The sequence below is a fragment of the Phacochoerus africanus genome, chromosome 7 (assembly GCF_016906955.1).
Source record: "Phacochoerus africanus isolate WHEZ1 chromosome 7, ROS_Pafr_v1, whole genome shotgun sequence".
In the NCBI taxonomy this organism is placed as follows: domain Eukaryota; kingdom Metazoa; phylum Chordata; class Mammalia; order Artiodactyla; family Suidae; genus Phacochoerus; species Phacochoerus africanus.
The window spans coordinates 32,573,126-32,591,564 of NC_062550.1; the positions used below are offsets into that span (position 1 = coordinate 32,573,126).

General features: G+C 38.2%; 1 protein-coding gene across 1 annotated transcript in view; it reads left to right on the forward strand.

The window, feature by feature from the left end:
• Positions 1-18,439, forward strand: part of XPOT (exportin for tRNA) — a 45,910-nt gene that overhangs the window by 12,097 nt on the left and 15,374 nt on the right. The window contains exons 6-19 of the mRNA XM_047787115.1: positions 465-683; positions 2,186-2,370; positions 2,475-2,643; positions 4,737-4,973; positions 5,964-6,002; positions 6,138-6,200; positions 7,665-7,789; positions 8,150-8,294; positions 8,455-8,574; positions 9,196-9,290; positions 10,087-10,156; positions 12,517-12,755; positions 14,221-14,506; positions 16,253-16,442. Coding sequence (XP_047643071.1) covers positions 465-683; positions 2,186-2,370; positions 2,475-2,643; positions 4,737-4,973; positions 5,964-6,002; positions 6,138-6,200; positions 7,665-7,789; positions 8,150-8,294; positions 8,455-8,574; positions 9,196-9,290; positions 10,087-10,156; positions 12,517-12,755; positions 14,221-14,506; positions 16,253-16,442 — 2,182 coding nt within the window. The remainder of the gene's footprint in view (positions 1-464; positions 684-2,185; positions 2,371-2,474; positions 2,644-4,736; positions 4,974-5,963; positions 6,003-6,137; positions 6,201-7,664; positions 7,790-8,149; positions 8,295-8,454; positions 8,575-9,195; positions 9,291-10,086; positions 10,157-12,516; positions 12,756-14,220; positions 14,507-16,252; positions 16,443-18,439) is intronic.

The window sequence follows — 18,439 nt, forward strand, 5'->3', positions numbered from 1 at the left end:
CAGCCTCTTCACAAAGAGCCCTTTTCATAGGAGCCAATAGAGTTCTTTATTCACAAGGTGTTCTTTTTCCTTAATCTTAGCAAATCCTAGCATGTAAAGCAGTTGTGCAGCTATGATTTTTATTTTCCTTAAAGAGCAAACAGCTAGAAGAAAAACCATGGAATTTTTTTGCTTCTTAGAAAACAGTTATAGGAACTAGTGAAACTTTGCCCATGGAACTTTTCTCTGAAAGTGTGAGGGTGAGAAATAACCATTAGCACCCTGGTTCATTTGATGGTTCTCCATCTGGCCATCTGGCCAGTTACTTCAGTACTTTGGTAATTTTCAAAGCATGTTTGTTGCACAGCTCTTCTAGACTATAATGAAGTTTGGTAGGATTTTGCCTATTAATGCTAAATAGGAAAACATTGTCTGAGTCTTTACAGCTTACATTTAATTTTATGAACTGTTTCTCTCTCTGTCAGATGCTGAATCCCCAAGCAGAGAAGACCTTTATACGAAATAAAGCAGCCCAAGTCTTTGCCTTGCTCTTTGTTACAGAGTATCTCACTAAATGGCCCAAGTTTTTTTTTGACATTCTCTCGGTAGTGGACCTAAATCCAAGGGGAGTAGATCTGTACCTCCGAATTCTCATGGCTATTGATTCAGAGTTGGTGGATCGTGATGTGGTGCATACGTCAGAGGCAAGTAACTATCTGTTAATTTTAAGTTTTTGTAGCAGATAATGGGCACATAATAAAAGCATCAAGAATTTTTTTTTTTTTTTTGAGATTAAACTTTATTAAGAGTACTGTTATGTAGAGTTGCCTGGTGGCTCAGTGGGTTAAGGATCTGGCATTGTCATGTTGTGTTTTGAGTCCAGTCCCTGGCCATGGAACTTCTACATGCCACAGGTACAGCCAAAAAAAAAAAAAAAGAATACTTATAGATTTACTCAACATTTTGAATTTTGTTTCACAATGAAACTTACACTTGGGTTTTTTTTTCCCCAGCTGTAGGGTGAAATTAGAATATTTAGGGTTGGAGTTCCCATCATGGCGCAGTGGTTAACGAATCCAACTGGGAACCATGACCTTGCAGGTTCGATCCCTGGCCTTGTTCAGTGGGTTAAGGATCCGGCATTGCCATGAGCCATGGTGTAGGTTGCAGACACAGCTCGGATCCCACATTGATGTGACTCTGGCATAGGCTGGCAGCTACAGCTCTGATTCAGCCCCTAGCCTGGGAACCTCCATATGCCGCAGCGGCCCAAGAAATGGCAAAAAGACCAAAAAAAAAAAAAAAATTTAGGTTGGTTTGTTTGTTTGTTTTTGCCTTTTAGGAGTGCACACCTGGCATATGGAAGTTCCCAGGCTAGGGGTCAAATCGGAGCTACAGCTGCCAGCCACAGCCACAGCAGTGCAGGATCTGAGCTGTGTCTGTGATCCTTAACCCACTGAGCAAGGCTAGGAATATAGAACCTGCATCCTCATAGATACAAGTCAAGCTTGTTAACCACTGAGCCATGACAGGAACTCCCAGAGTGTTCAGGTTTTTTCTTTAGCTAGACAAGCACAGCCTATGGTGAAATATACAAACTGATTTTTTTTCCTGTGAATTTGTTAAGAAATGTGGCCTATATTTACTACTGCTTTATAGTCACTGGGTGAGAAAGAAACATTGCTTATGAGTCAGTGCTGGGTTCTTCTGTATTCTCAGTCACATAGCTCATCACCTTAGTCTTTATTTCTTCATTACACAATATAACTTTCTCCTTTTTCTTAAGAAACACAATAGAAATACCTTAATTCAATGTATATAATAATGTTAGGTGATTGTATGTCAAATATGTTTACAACATTTATAAAGGATATTATTGTTTATTTAAGCTATTGCTATTAGTTAATTTAAGTATGTTTGCATAATATTGGGAAATAACTTATCATGTCTTAGGATTTCTAAATAATGTTTATAGTGTGTAATAAGAAATTAAGTCTCTCATTGAAGAATAGAATAAAAGGAGCAATTAGAATCACAGGTTCTCTTTTAAGAGCTAATAAATAGGAAGTAGGGGCAGGGAAGGTGTTAACAAGTCTGGAAGTTTAGTGGTGAGGAACTTACTGTATGCAACTATTCTTTCATTTGTCAAGCATTATTTTGGGACGTAATGTATTTTGCTTATAAGGCATTTTGTTTTGTCTTTTAGGAGGCTCGTAGGAATACTCTCATAAAAGATACCATGAGGGAACAGTGCATTCCAAACTTGGTGGAATCATGGTACCAAATCCTACAAAATTACCAGTATACTAACTCAGAAGTGACATGTCAGTGCCTTGAAGTAGTTGGGGCTTATGTCTCTTGGATAGACTTATCCCTTATAGCCAATGATAGGTAAGGTAAAATACCTGTATTTTCAAAATATAAACCTGCAAAGTACAGTCTGAAAAACTCATAAATTTGAAAATGTTGTAACAATTTTATTTCTCCATTGCTAGGTTTATAAATATGCTGCTAGGTCATATGTCAATAGAAGTTCTACGGGAAGAAGCTTGTGATTGTTTATTTGAAATTGTAAATAAAGGAATGGATCCTGTTGATAAAATGAAACTAGTAGAATCTTTGTGTCAAGTATTACAGTCTGCTGGGTTTTTTAGCATTGACCAGGTCAGTAAATGTACGTGTAATGTTTTGGAAATTGTTAGAACTAGGATAGGTACTAATTTAAATGTGCATTCCAGCATTCCCTTCATGGCTCAGCAGTTAACGAACTTGACTAATATCCGCGAGGATCTGGGTTTAATCCCTGGCTGTGAACTCTGGTGTAGGTCACAGACGAGGAGGCTTGGATCCCATGGGGCTGTGGCTGTGGCCAGCAGCTGTAGCTCCAGTTTGACCCCTAGCCTGGGAACTTCCATATGCCGTGGGTATGGCCCTAAAAAGAAAAAAAAAAAAAGCATTTCTTTTCTTTTTCTTATTGCTGCTTTTTTTTTTTTTTTTTTAGTGTTAGAAACTTCCTTGAGAGTATAATAATGAAACATTGTATCCAGAAAGCCATAATGTTATCTGTAACATTAGCCTGGAGCAACAGATGCTATAGACTAAAACTTGAAGATCTGGGATGGTACTTAAATTTGTGCATTTCTAACAAACACTCAATGATGCTTTGATACCATTGATTCATGGATCATACTGTAGGAAGCATAACCCCTACATTTTGACCAAAATAGATTCAATTATAAATGTTATATTTCAATCATATTTTTTACTGATTTTTTATTTTTTTATTTTATTATAGTTAATTTACAGAGTTCTGTCAATTTCTGCTGTACAGCAGAGTGACCCATTACATTCTTTTTCTCACATTATCCTCATTATATTATATCACCAGTGATTAGATACAATTCCCTGTGCTATATAGCAGTATCTGATTGCTTATTCACTCCAAATGCAATAGTATGCATCTACTAACCACATCAATCATATTTTTGAAGCAGTACAAATTTGAGCTATTAGAAATGAGCCTCAGGGGAGTTCTGTTGGGAACCATGAGGTTGTGGGTTCAATCCCTGGCCTCGCTCAGTGGGTTAAGGATCCAGGGTTGCCGTGAGCTGTGGTGTAGGATGAGGCTCAGATCCTGCGTTGCTGAGGCTCTGGTATAGGCTGGCAGCTACAGCTCCAATTGGACCCCTAGCCTGGGAACTTCCATATGCTGTGGGTGCGGCCCTAAAAAAGGCAAAAAGACAAAAAAAAAAAAAAGAAAGAAATTAGCCTCAGCAGAATTAGGGCTCTGAGTACGGCAAATTAGTAATTTAGAAACAGAATTAAAAGATCTTTATTTTAATTTTACCTGTGATTAGTGATAAAGAATTACTAAGAATTCTTTTGTCAGCAGTACAGCTCTGGTGTTTTCCTGGCTGACAAATAGTTTTCTTACATTGGTAATAACTTTCTTACTTACTCTCTTATAAAAGACCTAAAATGCTGAAAGTAAAATCTCTTTCTATAGGAGAACAGCATAAGGATAATTAATGAAAATTACCTAAGTTTGAGTTCTAGCTCTAATGCTGATGTGATCTTAGCCAGGTTACTGTAATAGCAGTTTTATCTCTGTAGTTGAGGTTAAAATTAAGTAATACCAGAATGAACTGTAGTGAATTATTACCCACAGCATAGTATGGCAGCATTAACCTTTTTTTTTTTTTTTTTTTGCTTTTACACATCTGCAGCACTTGGACGTTCCCAGTTTGGGGTCAAATCGGAACTGCAGGTGCCTGCCTACACCGCAGCCATAGCAAAGCCACAGCTGAAACTTGTGCTGCAGCTCACAGTAGTTGCGGATCCTTAACCCACTGAGCAAGGCCAGGGATCGAACCCGCATCCACATGGGTATTATTTGGGTTCTTAACTTGCTGAGCCACAACAGGAACTCCTGGCAGCATTAACTTTATTAGGTTGTATATACTAAAATAGTTTAGAGTTTTGAAACCACAGATCTTTTTTTTTTTTTTTAAGCTTTTATAAGTTTGCAGTGTCTCGTGACTATAGTCATTCAAACTAGCTTTAAAAAGTTAGTATTAGTGGATAATAATGGAAGAATTCAAATTCAGGTTTTTAAAATTTTCCAGTCAAAATAGTAGACTTAAATGTCTAATGTTAATTTAAAATTGAATCCTATAATTGGCATTTGATTCATACTTAAGTTTAGAGTTTTCCCTCTTAATTGGTTGGTTTTAAATTGATATCTGTATTATTTGTAGGAAGAAGATGTTGACTTCCTGGCCAGATTTTCTAAACTGGTCAATGGAATGGGACAGTCATTGATAGTTAGCTGGACTAAATTAATTAAGAATGGGGATATCAAGAATGCTCAGGAGGCACTACAAGCTATTGAAACAAAAGTGGCGCTGATGCTGCAGCTCCTAATTCATGAGGATGATGACATCTCTTCTAACATTATTGGATTTTGTTATGATTACCTTCACATTTTGAAACAGGTAAATCTTTATTTTAATCTTTTATCCAGTAGATAATATTAAAAAGACCATAGAGAATTGGAAAATACAAGTGAAAATACCCATAATTTTAACAGATATTTACTGTTAAATATTAATACATTCTCCCCCCACTTAAGCTTCTTAGCCAGAAAACAGAAATGTCCAGGTTCTAAAGTTCACTAGAATAAAAAACTTCAGAATTAGTTACAGGTTTAGGTCATTTTTTTTCCTTTTTTTTTAGAATCTGTGTTTATTTCTAAATATGGTAGAAATTTTATTAAACATAGTTCATTATTTCTTATAAACAGATTTTTTTACAATTACAAATATCCCCCTAGAGAGTTGCTTCCAATAATAGAATAACTTAAAATGTAGAGGAGATAATAGAACTTAAAATGTAGAGGAAATGAATCTCCCGTATTATATAGCATGTTGTCTTTTAAAGAATTAACTTCTCGTTATGACATTAAATGAGAGCTATCCTATTTTATTTACATTAAATTAGTTGAATCAAGTCAAGCTTAAAATAATTTTTTTCCAAACGGAGTTTAGCTTCTCTTTATTGTTGTAAACATGTGATGCATGCATACTTTAATAAATTTTAGACAAGGTGAAAGGTAAGGAGAAAGTTAAAATCACAATTGCTAATCCACACTGTGTATCTCATAGTGGGTTTCTAGGCTTTTTTGGCCTTTTTTAAAAACAAGATGAGATCATACTTTACTGTTCTCTAACCTACCTCTTTGCTGAGTATAAGTATCTTTAAAAGTCAAATTTATCTACTTGTCTTTGCCAACATGTCAAGTTACTTACTAGAAGTAAAATTGCTAGATTTTAGATTAAGTAGATTTTAAATATAGAAAGATACTGCCATGTGCCCTCTAGAAAAGTTGTGTGTGTGTTTGGAAAGATTTTAGCTGATTAGAAAAATGTTCTGATAAATAAGTATAACTTCAGGAGATCTAATAAATGATTGCTCTCTTTCAACAGCTTACAGTGCTCTCAGATCAGCAGAAAGCTAATGTAGAGGTAATTGACTTCTTTCTGCTTTTTTTAAACCAATAATAGAATCTATGTCTGCAGTCTGCCTTAACATATATCTTAATTTCAGATTATATGGAATTAAAGGAAACAAACAAAAGATAATTTTATTCTAAATTTTAGGCAATCATGTTGGCCGTTATGAAGAAATTAACTTACGATGAAGAATATAACTTTGAAAATGAGGTAAGAATTTTGCATTGAGGAGAAATCAGTTTTAATTTTATTGCGTACTTACGTCAAATTAATATTTCAAGTTTTGATTATCTCTTAAGAGTTTTTTAAAACAAGAAGTATTTTACCTTTTCTTTTTTGTTTTTTGTTCTTGGTTTTTTAGGACTGTACCCATGGCGTATGGAAGTTCCCAGGTCAAATCACAGCTACAGCTGCCGGCCTACTTCATAGCCACAGCAACGCCAGATCCGAACCACATCTGTGACCTATGCCAAAGTTTATGGCAATGCTGGATCCTTAGCCCACTGATCAAGGCCAGGGATTGAACCCACATCCTCACAGACACTGTGTCGGCTTCTTAACCTGTGGAGCCACAATGAGGACTCCCTACCCTTGTTTATTGACCTCCACTTAGGCGAAATTAATGGAAACCTCATAATCCTTCATTTTTTGTGTGTGTTTTATCCCTTATTAAAACACTTTGTAGCTCTGGACTTCACAAAATATTGAGAGTATTGTTGGTAGCTGTATTTCAGTTTATAAAGTGATTAGTTGAGGACCAGCTGGTGGACCTCAGATCATAAATGTCAGTGGGAGAGTGAGAATGAGGCACTTAACTGTCTCTGCACCTCTTCTGGTTAAAATCTTGTCTGGGGCTGTCAGTCATCTTCCTAGCAAACACAGGGTTATCAGAGCTTTCTTGCAACTTAGTCTTGGCAGATACTGTTTAGCTGTGTGCTAACGTATTCTACTACCCACCTCAGGCAGTCAAAACTTTAGAACTATGAGAGGATAATGGTGATGATCACCAACACACTGTGCAGTTACAATGTGCCAGGCTTGTGCCATCTATCTTCAATCATGTGGTATTATTAAAGTTTTTGTAACAGTGAAGATACACGGAGTATAGATAAGGTACCAAAGTTATAGAGCCCAGTGTGAACCCATTCTGGCTTAGACTTTAGTTTTTAACCTCCTTCCTATGCTGTTTCTGGCTCCAGGTTTTCATGGTCTAGTGCTATGTTTAAAATGAGGTATTTGTGGGCAGGCGGGGAAAAGCTCCTGAGTACAGTAAGTTTTCCTACAAAAGTAAATAATTAATGAAAAAATAAAAGTGCATTTTAAATTTGTAAGTACAGAAAATGGGAATTCACCATTTATGTGAATTTTGTGATCTTCTAAGTTTTTTATTTTTATTTTTTATTAATTAATTAATTTATTTATTTTTGTCTTTTTGCCTTTTCAAGGGCCGCCCCCACGGCATGTGGAGGTTCCCAGGCTAGGGGTCTAATCGGAGCTGTAGCCACTGGCCTACACCACACCTCATGACAACGCCGGATCCTTAACCCACTGAGCAAGGCCAGGGATCGAACCCAAAACCTCATGGTTCCTAGTCTAGATTCGTTAACCACTGAGCCACGACAGGAACTCCATATGATCTTTTAGGTTTTTTTTAATGGAAATTTTAAACTATAGGGTGAAGATGAAGCCATGTTTGTAGAATATAGAAAACAACTGAAGTTATTGTTGGACAGACTTGCTCAAGTTTCACCAGAGTTACTGCTGGCTTCTGTTCGCAGAGTTTTTAGTTCTACCCTGCAGTAAGTTCGGAACACTGTTTCTAACACTGTTTTCTCCCTGATGATCTATCCTAAGTGATTCACGTGCCTTATTAATCTCTGTCACTTATTAAGATCTTATTTATATCTCTGAAACAGTGCACTTGTCTCTTTAATTTATCTTGATCCTTTCGGGAAATACTGTTATTTGGAACATAATAAAATGGATTACATTCATTATTTATACTTTTGTGATAGGAATTATGTTGCCTGGCAAAGTTAACGATTCCTATGACTTTTTAATCATTAAAGAAGCCTTTGTTGGTGACTTTTTATCCTGTGCATCACTGGTTGTATAGAAAGTTTATATTACGCTCTCACCGACATATTATACCTTGGTAGGAATTGGCAGACTACACGGTTTATGGAAGTTGAAGTAGCAATAAGATTGCTGTATATGTTGGCAGAAGCTCTTCCAGTATCTCATGGTGCTCACTTCTCAGGTGATGTTTCAAAAGCTAGTGCTTTGCAGGATATGATGCGAACTGTAAGTATACTACAGATAATTTATCTTGAACCTAATTTTCTGTTTTTATTTAAGCTAATGAGAGTTCCTTAATTGTTAGTGCTATATGTTAATGTTAATAGGGGGGCATTTTGATGTTGCAATAAATAAGGATAGATTTCTTAATTTTTTCCTGCTCCAGTTGGTAACATCAGGAGTTAGTTCCTATCAGCACACATCTGTGACATTGGAGTTCTTCGAAACTGTTGTTAGATATGAAAAGTTTTTCACAGTTGAACCTCAACACATTCCATGTGTATTAGTAAGTATACATTGTCATTTTCCATGTGTTTCAGCTAATGAGCAGATAGTATTCTATCTTCCTTTCATAACTTTTCCACAACCAAAAGCTCTTAAAAAACACTTGACCACACTGCAAATAACCTCTCTTCCATTTTCTTAAAATGGAGTTTCTGGGAGTTCCCGCCATGGCTCAGTGGTTAACAAACCCAATTGGCATCCATGAGGATGAGGGTTCGATCCCTGGCCTCGCCTAGTGGGTTAAGGACCCGGCATTGCTGTGAGCTGCGGTGTAGGTAGCAGATGCGGCTCGGCTCAGATCTGGCATTGCTGTGGCTCTGGCGTAGGCTGGCGGCTACAGCTCCTATTTGACCCCTAGCCTGGGAACCTCAATATGCCATGGGTGCGGCCCTAAAAAAAAGACAAAAAAAATAAAATGCCGTTTCTGTCTAGTTCGTCATTTAAAAACAAGTCCTCAAGGGTCTATTTGTGTGTAATGTTGGGCTACTTGTTATGTATGTACCTGGTTCCTCCCTTCCCGAGCTAAAAGGTAAAATTGGATGTGAACAAGCGTGTTATGGCAATGGCGACGAGCGCCTTACAGAAGTGCAGAAATAATAAAAAGTTTCTCTGTTTTCTTCAGATGGCCTTCCTAGATCACAGGGGTCTACGACACAATAGCGCAAAAGTACGAAGCAGAACAGCTTACCTGTTTTCTAGATTTGTCAAATCTCTCAAGTAAGTACAAAATTTCAGGTATGTTTAATTCTTGTTTTCCGGATTGGTAAGTAAGATATAAATTATTTCCCCTAAGAACCTGTGGTAGATACGGTTTTCTGTTCTTAGGCTTTTTTTTTTTTTTTTTTAATTTAGGTATTTCTTTTTTGTATCACGGTGTTATGATTTCTTATACATTTCATTAGCCCAGGTACTTTGTTCATCATTAAACAGTGGTTTGTTTGAACACTTTGATATGTAACAACTGTCATCACTAATGATATTAATTACTTAACAGCTTTATTGCTGTGGATCAGTATATGGCTTCTTTGAAATTCTAAAGATGATATTCCTTGGAGATACATTTTTAATTTAATCTGTTTTATACTATATTGTTCTTTACTAGTACCATTTTTTGGTATGAAAACTACTCATTCTTAGGCTTATAAAGTTGTGATTTTATTTTTGTCTTTTTAGGGCCATACCTTCAGAATATAGAAGTTCCCAGGCTAGGGTTCATTTGCAGCTGTAGCTGCTGGGATCCTTAACACACTGAGCAAGACCAGGGATTGAATTCGCATCCTCATGGATACTAGTCGGGTTCATTACCACACTGAGCCACAACAGGAACTCCCATAAAGTTGTAATTTAAAAAAATCATAACTAGTCTTAATAATCACGTGTGACTGGCTTACAGCTGAACTTTTTTTGTTTGTTTGTTTGTTTGTTTAGTTCTGCTTTAGGATTTGGTATTTCAGCACTTTTTCCAAACACTATTATTTACATGATTGTGGTTTTCCTTTTTGCCTTTATTCAGTAAACAAATGAATCCCTTCATTGAGGATATTCTGAATAGAATACAAGATTTATTAGAGCTTACTCCACCTGTAAGTATCTGTCCTTCTAAGTGATAAGTTTTCCCCAATATTGAGGGTGCATATCCCTTTGACCTTTAGTATTAATGCCTTCGTGGGTAGTTGGTTGTTTTTGTTTTTGTTTTAATGGCAACAGGAGGCACACAAGGATTAGTTCTGTTTACCAAAACTCTTAAGATACAGTAAACATCCATGAGGACACCGGTTCAATCCCTGGCCTTGCTCAGTGGGTTAAAGATCTGTTGTTGCTGTGAGCTGTGTTGTAGTAGGTCTCAGACGTGCCTCGAATCTGGTGTTGCTGTGGCTGTGGCATAGGCTGGCAGCATAGCTCCAATTCAACCCCTAGCCAAAAGACAAAAAAAAAAATACAGTAAAACCAATCATAGTATCTCACCAATGTGAGATATGGTCTGTGCCCTGTGCTCCTCAATGCTGGTGAAGTACTTTTTAGAAAGGAAAAATTCTGTTTCTGAATTATTCTGTTTAGTACTGTGATCAAAGTAGCCATTCTCAGTGACTGCTACTAGTAAACTGAAGTTTTTCTGTGAAATTTCTGGCTTGGGGTAAAAAAATTTAAATACTGGTTGATCTATATGTCACTGTCCGTTTCAGTAGAGAGGTTTGAGATACTCTGTAGCACGTTTTGACTGATAAATGTTTTTGTGTAAAGCAAAATACCGACATTGACTTTTTTTTCATTTTATTTTATTTATTTATTTTATTATTTTTTTGTCTTTTCTAGGGCTGCTCCCGCAGCTTATGGAGGTTCCCAGGTTAGGGGTCTTATCAGAGCTGTAGCCACTGGCCTACCCCACAGCCACAGATGCTCCAGATCCGAGCCGCGTCTGCAACCTACACCACAGCTCACAGCAACTCCGGATCCTTAACCCACTGAGCAAGGCCAGGGATTGAACCTGCAACCTCATGGTTCCTAGTCGGATTCGTTAACCACTGAGCCACGACAGGAACTCCCTTTTTTTCATTTTAATGAAAGTTATTATTAGAGCTGCCACTTGAAAAAGTGTTAAACATAAAATAATACTTTGTTTTTTAAAGTAAATATCAGTATTTAGAGTACAAAGTTTGTGCTAGAATTCACTAGCAACCTTTCATATGCCGAGGGAGCGGCCCAAGAAATGGCAAAAAAAAATAGATGTTTTAGTTACTTCTCTTTTTTTTTTTGTCTTTTTGCCTTTTCTAGAGCCACTCCCACGCATATGGAGGTTCCCAGGCTAGGGGTCTAATTGAAGCTGTAGCCACTGGCCTAGCCAGAGCCACAGCAACGCAGGATCCGAGCCGCGTCTGCAACCTACATCACAGCTCATGGCAACGCCAGATCCTTAACCCACTGGGCAAGACCAGGAATTGAACCTACAACCTCATGGTTCCTAGTCGGATTCATTAACCACTGAGCCACAACAGGAACTCCTTAGTTACTTCTAAATAGGTACATTTCTCTTTTAAAAGATGAGGATTTTTTAAAATAATAAAACCACCACAGAATTTATCTGTTTTAAGACTAAGCTGTTAAATAATTTCTTAACAGGGAGCTTTAGTGATGAACCTAGAGGATCTTCTGATATTTTCCTGACCTCTTGGCTCCTCAGATTGCATAAACGTAAAAAAATAACAAAACTCATTAATAAAAATTGATCAATATATGAGATGTTTACTCATGACTGAGATATTTTCGTTTGCATTTGCAGTCTTATTTTCAAATGTTCTAAAGTAACAGCTGTTGTGTGTGTGTGTTTGTAGTTAAACACTAAAATATTAACTCGTGTGACCTTGGTGCTAAGATTCACACCTTAATACACCTCATTTTTAGCCCCCTAATGAGAACTGTTTTACAAAAGAAACCAAGTTAGAAGACAAACTAATAATTACATAATTATGTATGACCATTTATGAAGTCAGATGTAGAATTAGAGCCATGGTCTTTTTTTTCATGTCTTTTTTTTTTTTTTTTTTCAAGGACCGCACCCGGAGCCTATGGAGGTTCCCAGGCTAGGGGTCAAATCCGAGCTGTAGCTACCAGCCTACTCCACAGCCACAGCAGCGCCCAATCCTTAACCCACTGAGCAAGGCCAGGGCTTGAACCTGTGTCCTCGTGGATACTAGTTGGGTTCAGGTTCATTAACTACTGAGCTACCACAGGAACTCTAGACCCATGATCTTTTAACCTCTAATTGTGTTTGTTTGTTTGTTTTCCATTATACCGTCCTGGAAAAAGTTTTATTTTATAAATATTTGATCTTTTTCAAAACAAGTAGATGTGATAGATTACATCTCCTGTCCCTCTTATTCTTATTCTGGTTAAATGAGAGGAACTGAATGAAGAAAAACTTTAATAAGACTAAGTTTTATTTTAGGAGAATGGCTACCAGTCTTTGTTGAGCAGCGATGATCAATTATTTATTTATGAGACAGCTGGAGTGCTGATTGTTAACAGTGAGTACCCAGCAGAACGGAAACAAGCATTGATGAGGAATCTGTTGACTCCACTCATGGAGAAGTTTAAAATTCTGTTAGAAAAATTGATGCTGGCACAGGATGAAGAAAGGCAGGCATCTCTAGCAGACTGTCTCAACCATGCGGTTGGATTTGCCAGGTGAGTGTGATTGCATTTAAAATTATAAAGTCATTTTCCCAGCATGCACAGAATCATTTACTTTGATTTTTTAGAACTGAGTATACATTTCTCTGTTTCCAAAACCAGGTTGTCCAGTTTTTAGACAATTAGAAAAGTTGTACTTTTCTAAATTCAATGAGTTAGAAGATTTAACTGAAGAAAGAAATAGATCACATAACATTGTGTGTTTTGGGCTTGATACCTATATAAATCCTTAGCTACTCTAATTTCTTTGGTATACATTGATTGTGTATTTAAGGAGACTAGCTTAAGTATTTATATACCAATGACCTTGGGGGCTCAGTTTTGGAACCTTAAAGAGAAGGTGCTGAGGCTTCTTTTTAGTTGTTGCACTGTGTCCCAAAGATCACTCAAGCTGCCCTTTCTTTCTCTCTACTCTTTTTTTTTTTTTTTTTTTTAAGGGCTGCAGGTGTGGCATATGGAAGTTCCCAGGCTAGGGATCGAATCAGAGCTACAGCTGCCAGCCTGTACCACAGCCACGCCAGATCCAGGCCACATCAAGACCCACACCACAGCTCACAGCAATGCTGGATCCTTCAGCTGACTGTGCAAGGCCAGGGATTGAACCTGTGTCCTCATGGATACTAGTCAGATTCATTACCGCTGAGCTACAAAGATAACTCTTTCTCTACCTGTACTTTTTATTTGCAAACAATAACATCATGAAAATTATAGAGGTTTCTAACTGGAAGTTATTTAAAGAAAATATTCTACAGAAGTCTTCAGTGCAAAAGCTCATGTTAGAGATGCTGTACAGATAACCTGAATCTGGAGTTCCTGCTGGGGTGCAGTGGGATTGGTGGTGTCTTGGGAGTACTGGGGTGCAGGTTCAATCCCCAGCCCAGCACAGTGAGTTAAGGGTCCGGCATTGCCATATCTGCAGCTTAGGTCACAGCTGTGGCTCGGATCTGATCTCTGAGCTGGGAACTCCATAAGTCTCAGGGCAGCCAAAAATGAAAAGCAAACAAAAAAAACAACTTGAATCTAAGATTGTTTTCTAAATATAAATTGGTGGTTTCCAGATTGTGAAGTGTAGCATATTCATAGTATATAGATTTTTTTTTTCTACATGCCTTTTGTTTTGTTTTGGCCATGCTCAAAGCACGTGGAAGTTCCCAGGCCAGGGATTAAACCCACACTACAGGACCAACCTGGGCCACTGCAGTGACAACACCAGATATTTAACTTGTTGTGCCACAGGGAACGCCTCATTCATTTAATTTAACTTGAGCCCTTTCTAGAATAACTGGAAGCAATAGTTTACAAATGACCATATCAGCTAAAGGTGGGCATAACTGTGATATGGAAAACAAAGAATTGGCTTCCTTGTCAGTTTTGTAATTTGTTGTGTGTTATTTTTTATTACTCCTTAAAGCATTTGAAGACTATACTTAAAACTAGTTACCTAATTTTGTTTATGCAGTCGAACCAGCAAAGCTTTCAGCAACAAACAAACTGTGAAACAATGTGGTTGTTCCGAAGTTTATCTGGACTGTTTGCAGACCTTCTTGCCAGCCCTGAGTTGTCCACTGCAAAAGGATATTCTCAGAAGTGGAGTTCGGACTTTCCTTCATCGCATGATTATTTGCCTGGAGGAGGAAGTCCTTCCGTTTATTCCATCTGCTTCCGAACACATGCTCAAAGATTGTGAAGCTAAAGACCTCCAGGAATTCATTCCTCTTATCAACCAGATTACAGCCAAATTTAAGGTTAGCACAAACCTTCAGAGTTCAGAGAACTTCCTGATTATAAAATCTCCTGGCTTCAAGATTAAATGTTTTTATCTTTAGATATATTTTGGCATTTGCCCCTTGGTTTTTTTAAAGCACAAGTTACTTGGGGGCATGAATCATAAGTATATTTATCATTCTAAAGTCAACAACACTGCCGGAACACTTAGGACAAGCTTAATAGATGTTTTTGCTTTTTTGTTTGTTTGTTTTGTCTTTTTAGGGCCACACCCACGGCCTATGGAGGTTCCCAGGTTAGGGGTCTAATTGGAGCTGTTGCTGCCAGCTTACGCCAGACCTGAGCCACGTCTGCAACCTATACCACAGCTCACGGCAATACCTGATCCTTAACCCACTGAGCGAGGCCAGGGATCGAACCTGCAACCTCATAGTTCCTAGTCAGGTTCATTTCCGCTGCACCATGACAGGAACTCCTTAATAGATATTTTAATAAGAGTAGATCTTATCTATTTTATGCTGCGGAAGAAAACTGCTAGTCTGGTGTTTTAGAGAAGAAAATAAAACAGTATTGAATACTAAGTGTTTAAAGACTAAATTGAAAGCACTGTAATATGGGTGCTCAAGTTGTTTTAAAATAATTCAATCTCAGTTTTATGTACAAGGAAATTTAAACTAAGCATAAGCTGGCTAGTAAAAATGGGTAACACTTAGGTAGTGCTTTCTATGTTAAAAATCTGTTCTGAGCATTTTCTTATACATTCATTTGATCCTTGTAACAACCCTAGACGGTAAGTAGTAGTATTTTATTGATGAAGAAACTGGGACACAAAAGGTAAGGAATTTGCCCAAGGGCATGTTAAGCCTGAGAGAGCAACCAGTCATTTCTAGTTTAGCAGGAGAATTTATTTACTGAGAATTTAAACTTGAAAAAAAATTTTTTTTTTGTCCTTTGTCTTTTTGTTGTTGTTGTTGCTGCTATTTCTTGGGCCGCTCCCGCAGCATATGGAGGTTCCCAGGCTAGGGGTTGAATCGGAGCTGTAGCCACTGGCCTACGCCAGAGCCTCAGCAATGCGGGATCCGAGCTGCGTCTGCAACCTACACCACAGCTCATGGCAACGCCGGATCGTTAACCCACTGAGCAAGAGCAGGGACCGAACCCGCAACCTCATGGTTCCTAGTCGGATTCGTTAACCACTGCGCCACGACGGGAACTCCATAAACTTGAAAATTTTTTATGGCAATATTTGATTGTGAGTTATGTCTGACTCGGTGTTATTTGAACCTGAATCTTGAACTGTAGAAAATGGGTTGAACTTTGATCTTGAGGCTTTCAATACTGGGTATGTGCTATAGATTTTTGTCTTAACATTAACATATGCTGGGAGTTTCTGTCATAGCTCAGCAGAAATGAATCTCACTAGCATCCATGAGGACACAGGTTCGATGCCTGGCCTTGCTCAGTGGGTTAAGGATCTGGCGTTGCCATGAGCTGTGGTGTGGGTTGCACACTCAGCTCGGAGCCTGCATTGCTGTGGCGTAGGCCAGCGGCTACAGCTCCGTTTTGACCCATAGCCTGGGAACTTCCGTATACCGTGGTTGTGGTCCTAAAAAAGCAAACAGAAAAATAATATATGCCAACTGAATTATGTAAGTATATATCCTAAATAGAATCTCTAGAAAAAGGCTTTATGTAAATTTTGTTTCTTAAGTTTCATGTTAATTTTCTTATGTCTGAAATAGTTAATAGTTGTTTCTTCTCTTCAGATACAGGTATCCCCCTTTTTACAACAGATGTTCATGCCTCTTCTTCATGCAATCTTTGAAGTGTTGCTCCGACCTGCAGAAGAAAATGACCAGTCTGCTGCTTTAGAGAAGCAAATGTTGCGGAGGAGTTACTTCGCTTTCCTGCAAACAGTCACAGGCAGTGGAATGAGCGAAGTCATAGCAAATCAAGGTGGGGATGCATGCGGGGCCTAAATTAAGTTGTCTGTTAAGCACTTAACAGTTCAACATCTATGTGAGCAAGAGCTAGTTGAAATAAACACTAAACTTTTGGGGATTTTTTTGGTGGTTTTTTTTGTTTGTTTGTTTTTTTGTCTTTTTAGGGCCACTCCCACGGCATATGGAGGTTCCCAGGTTAGGGGAGGAATCGGAGCTGTAGCCACCAGCCTACGCCAGAGCCACAGCAACGTGGGATCCGAGCCGCATCTGCAACCCTACACCACAGCTCACGGCAACGCCGGATCCTTAACCCACTGATCGAGGCCAGGGATCGAACCCGCAACCTCATGGTTCCTAGACAGATTCGTTAACCACCGAGCCATGACAGGAATTAAACTTTTGAAGTGGTTGTATGTTGGCCACGTGGATGACAGCTCATTACTGTCAGGGTGAGGATCACTTTGACATAGACAGCGTTAAAATTAATTTGTATTGTTCTCTTTTGCCTAAAGCAGTATTCCTTTTTTTTTCCCTCCAAGTTGATGTACAATGTTGTGTTAGTTTCAGGTGTACAGCAAAATGATTCAGTTGTGCATGTGTATACATATCTTTTTTCAGGTTCTTTTCCATTATAGGTTATTGAAAGATACTGAATATAGTTCCCTGTGCTATACAGTAAATCTTTGTTGTTTTTCTGTTTTATATATCGCAGGATATATCTGTTAATTCCATACTCCTGGTTTATCCTCTCCTCTCCCTTTGGTAACCTTAAGTTTATTTTCTATGTCTGCGATGAGCTTTTCTCTTTTGTAAATAAATTCATTTGTATCATTTTTTAAGATTTCGCATATAAATGATATTCTAAGATGAGTCTTTCTCTGTCTGACTTACCTCACTTGGTATGATAATCTCTAGGTACATCCATGTAGCTGCAAATGGCAATATTTCATTCTTTAATGGCTGAGTAATATTTCATCGTATATATACCCTATATCTTCTTTTTCTTTTTCCCTTTTTGTCGGGGGGCAGTATATGGAGGTTCTCCAGCTAGGGGTCAAATCAGAGCTTCAGCTGCAGGCCTACACCTCATTCACAGCAACGCAAGATCCCAACTGCATCTGTGACCTGCACCACTGAGTCAGGCCAGGGAGCGCACCCAAATCCTCATGGATACTAGTCAGATTCATAACCCGCTGAGCCTCAGCGAGAACGCCTACCCTGTATCTTCTTTATCCATTAGTCTGTTGATGGATAGTTAACTTGCTTCCATGTCTTTTTTCTTTCTTTCTTTCTTTCTTTTGGCTCCATGTGTGGTCACACCCTTGCCACAGCAGTGACATTGCCAGATCCTGAACCTGTTGAGTCACAAGAGAACTCCTTCCATGTCTTGACTATTGCAAATAGAGCTGCTGTAAACATTGATGTGCATATATCTTTTTGAATTAGTCTTTTCATCTTTTCCAGGTGTCTGCCCAGGAGTGGCAGGATTATGTGGTAGTTCTGCTTTTACTTTTTTAAGGAACCACCATAGTGTTTCCCATAGTGGCTGTACCAATTTACATTCCCACCCAACAGTATAGGAAGGTTCCCTTTTCTCCATACCCTCTCCAATATTTATTGTTTGTAGCCCTCTTAATGGCCTTTCTGACCACAGTGGCACGTCGTTGTAGTTTTGATTTGCATTTCTCTAATAATTAGCAATGCTGAGCATCTTTTCATGTGCCTGTTGGCCATCTTGGTATTGGCCGGTTGTGTCTGATCACTATGCAGAGTGATAAACATACTTCATGATACAATCCTCTATTTGCGTATCTATATGTATATGCATAAGGAACTGAAAGAAAAACATGATGAAGTAGAACAACAGCCTCTGATTTTCTATTCACATCATTCTGTTTCACTGATGTTAGCTGGTCATGTGTGTCTTCTCCAGAGAAATGTCTGTTTAGATCTTCTGTCCATTTTTTGATTGAGTTGTTTGGTTTTTGGGGTTTTTTGGTTTTTGCTTTT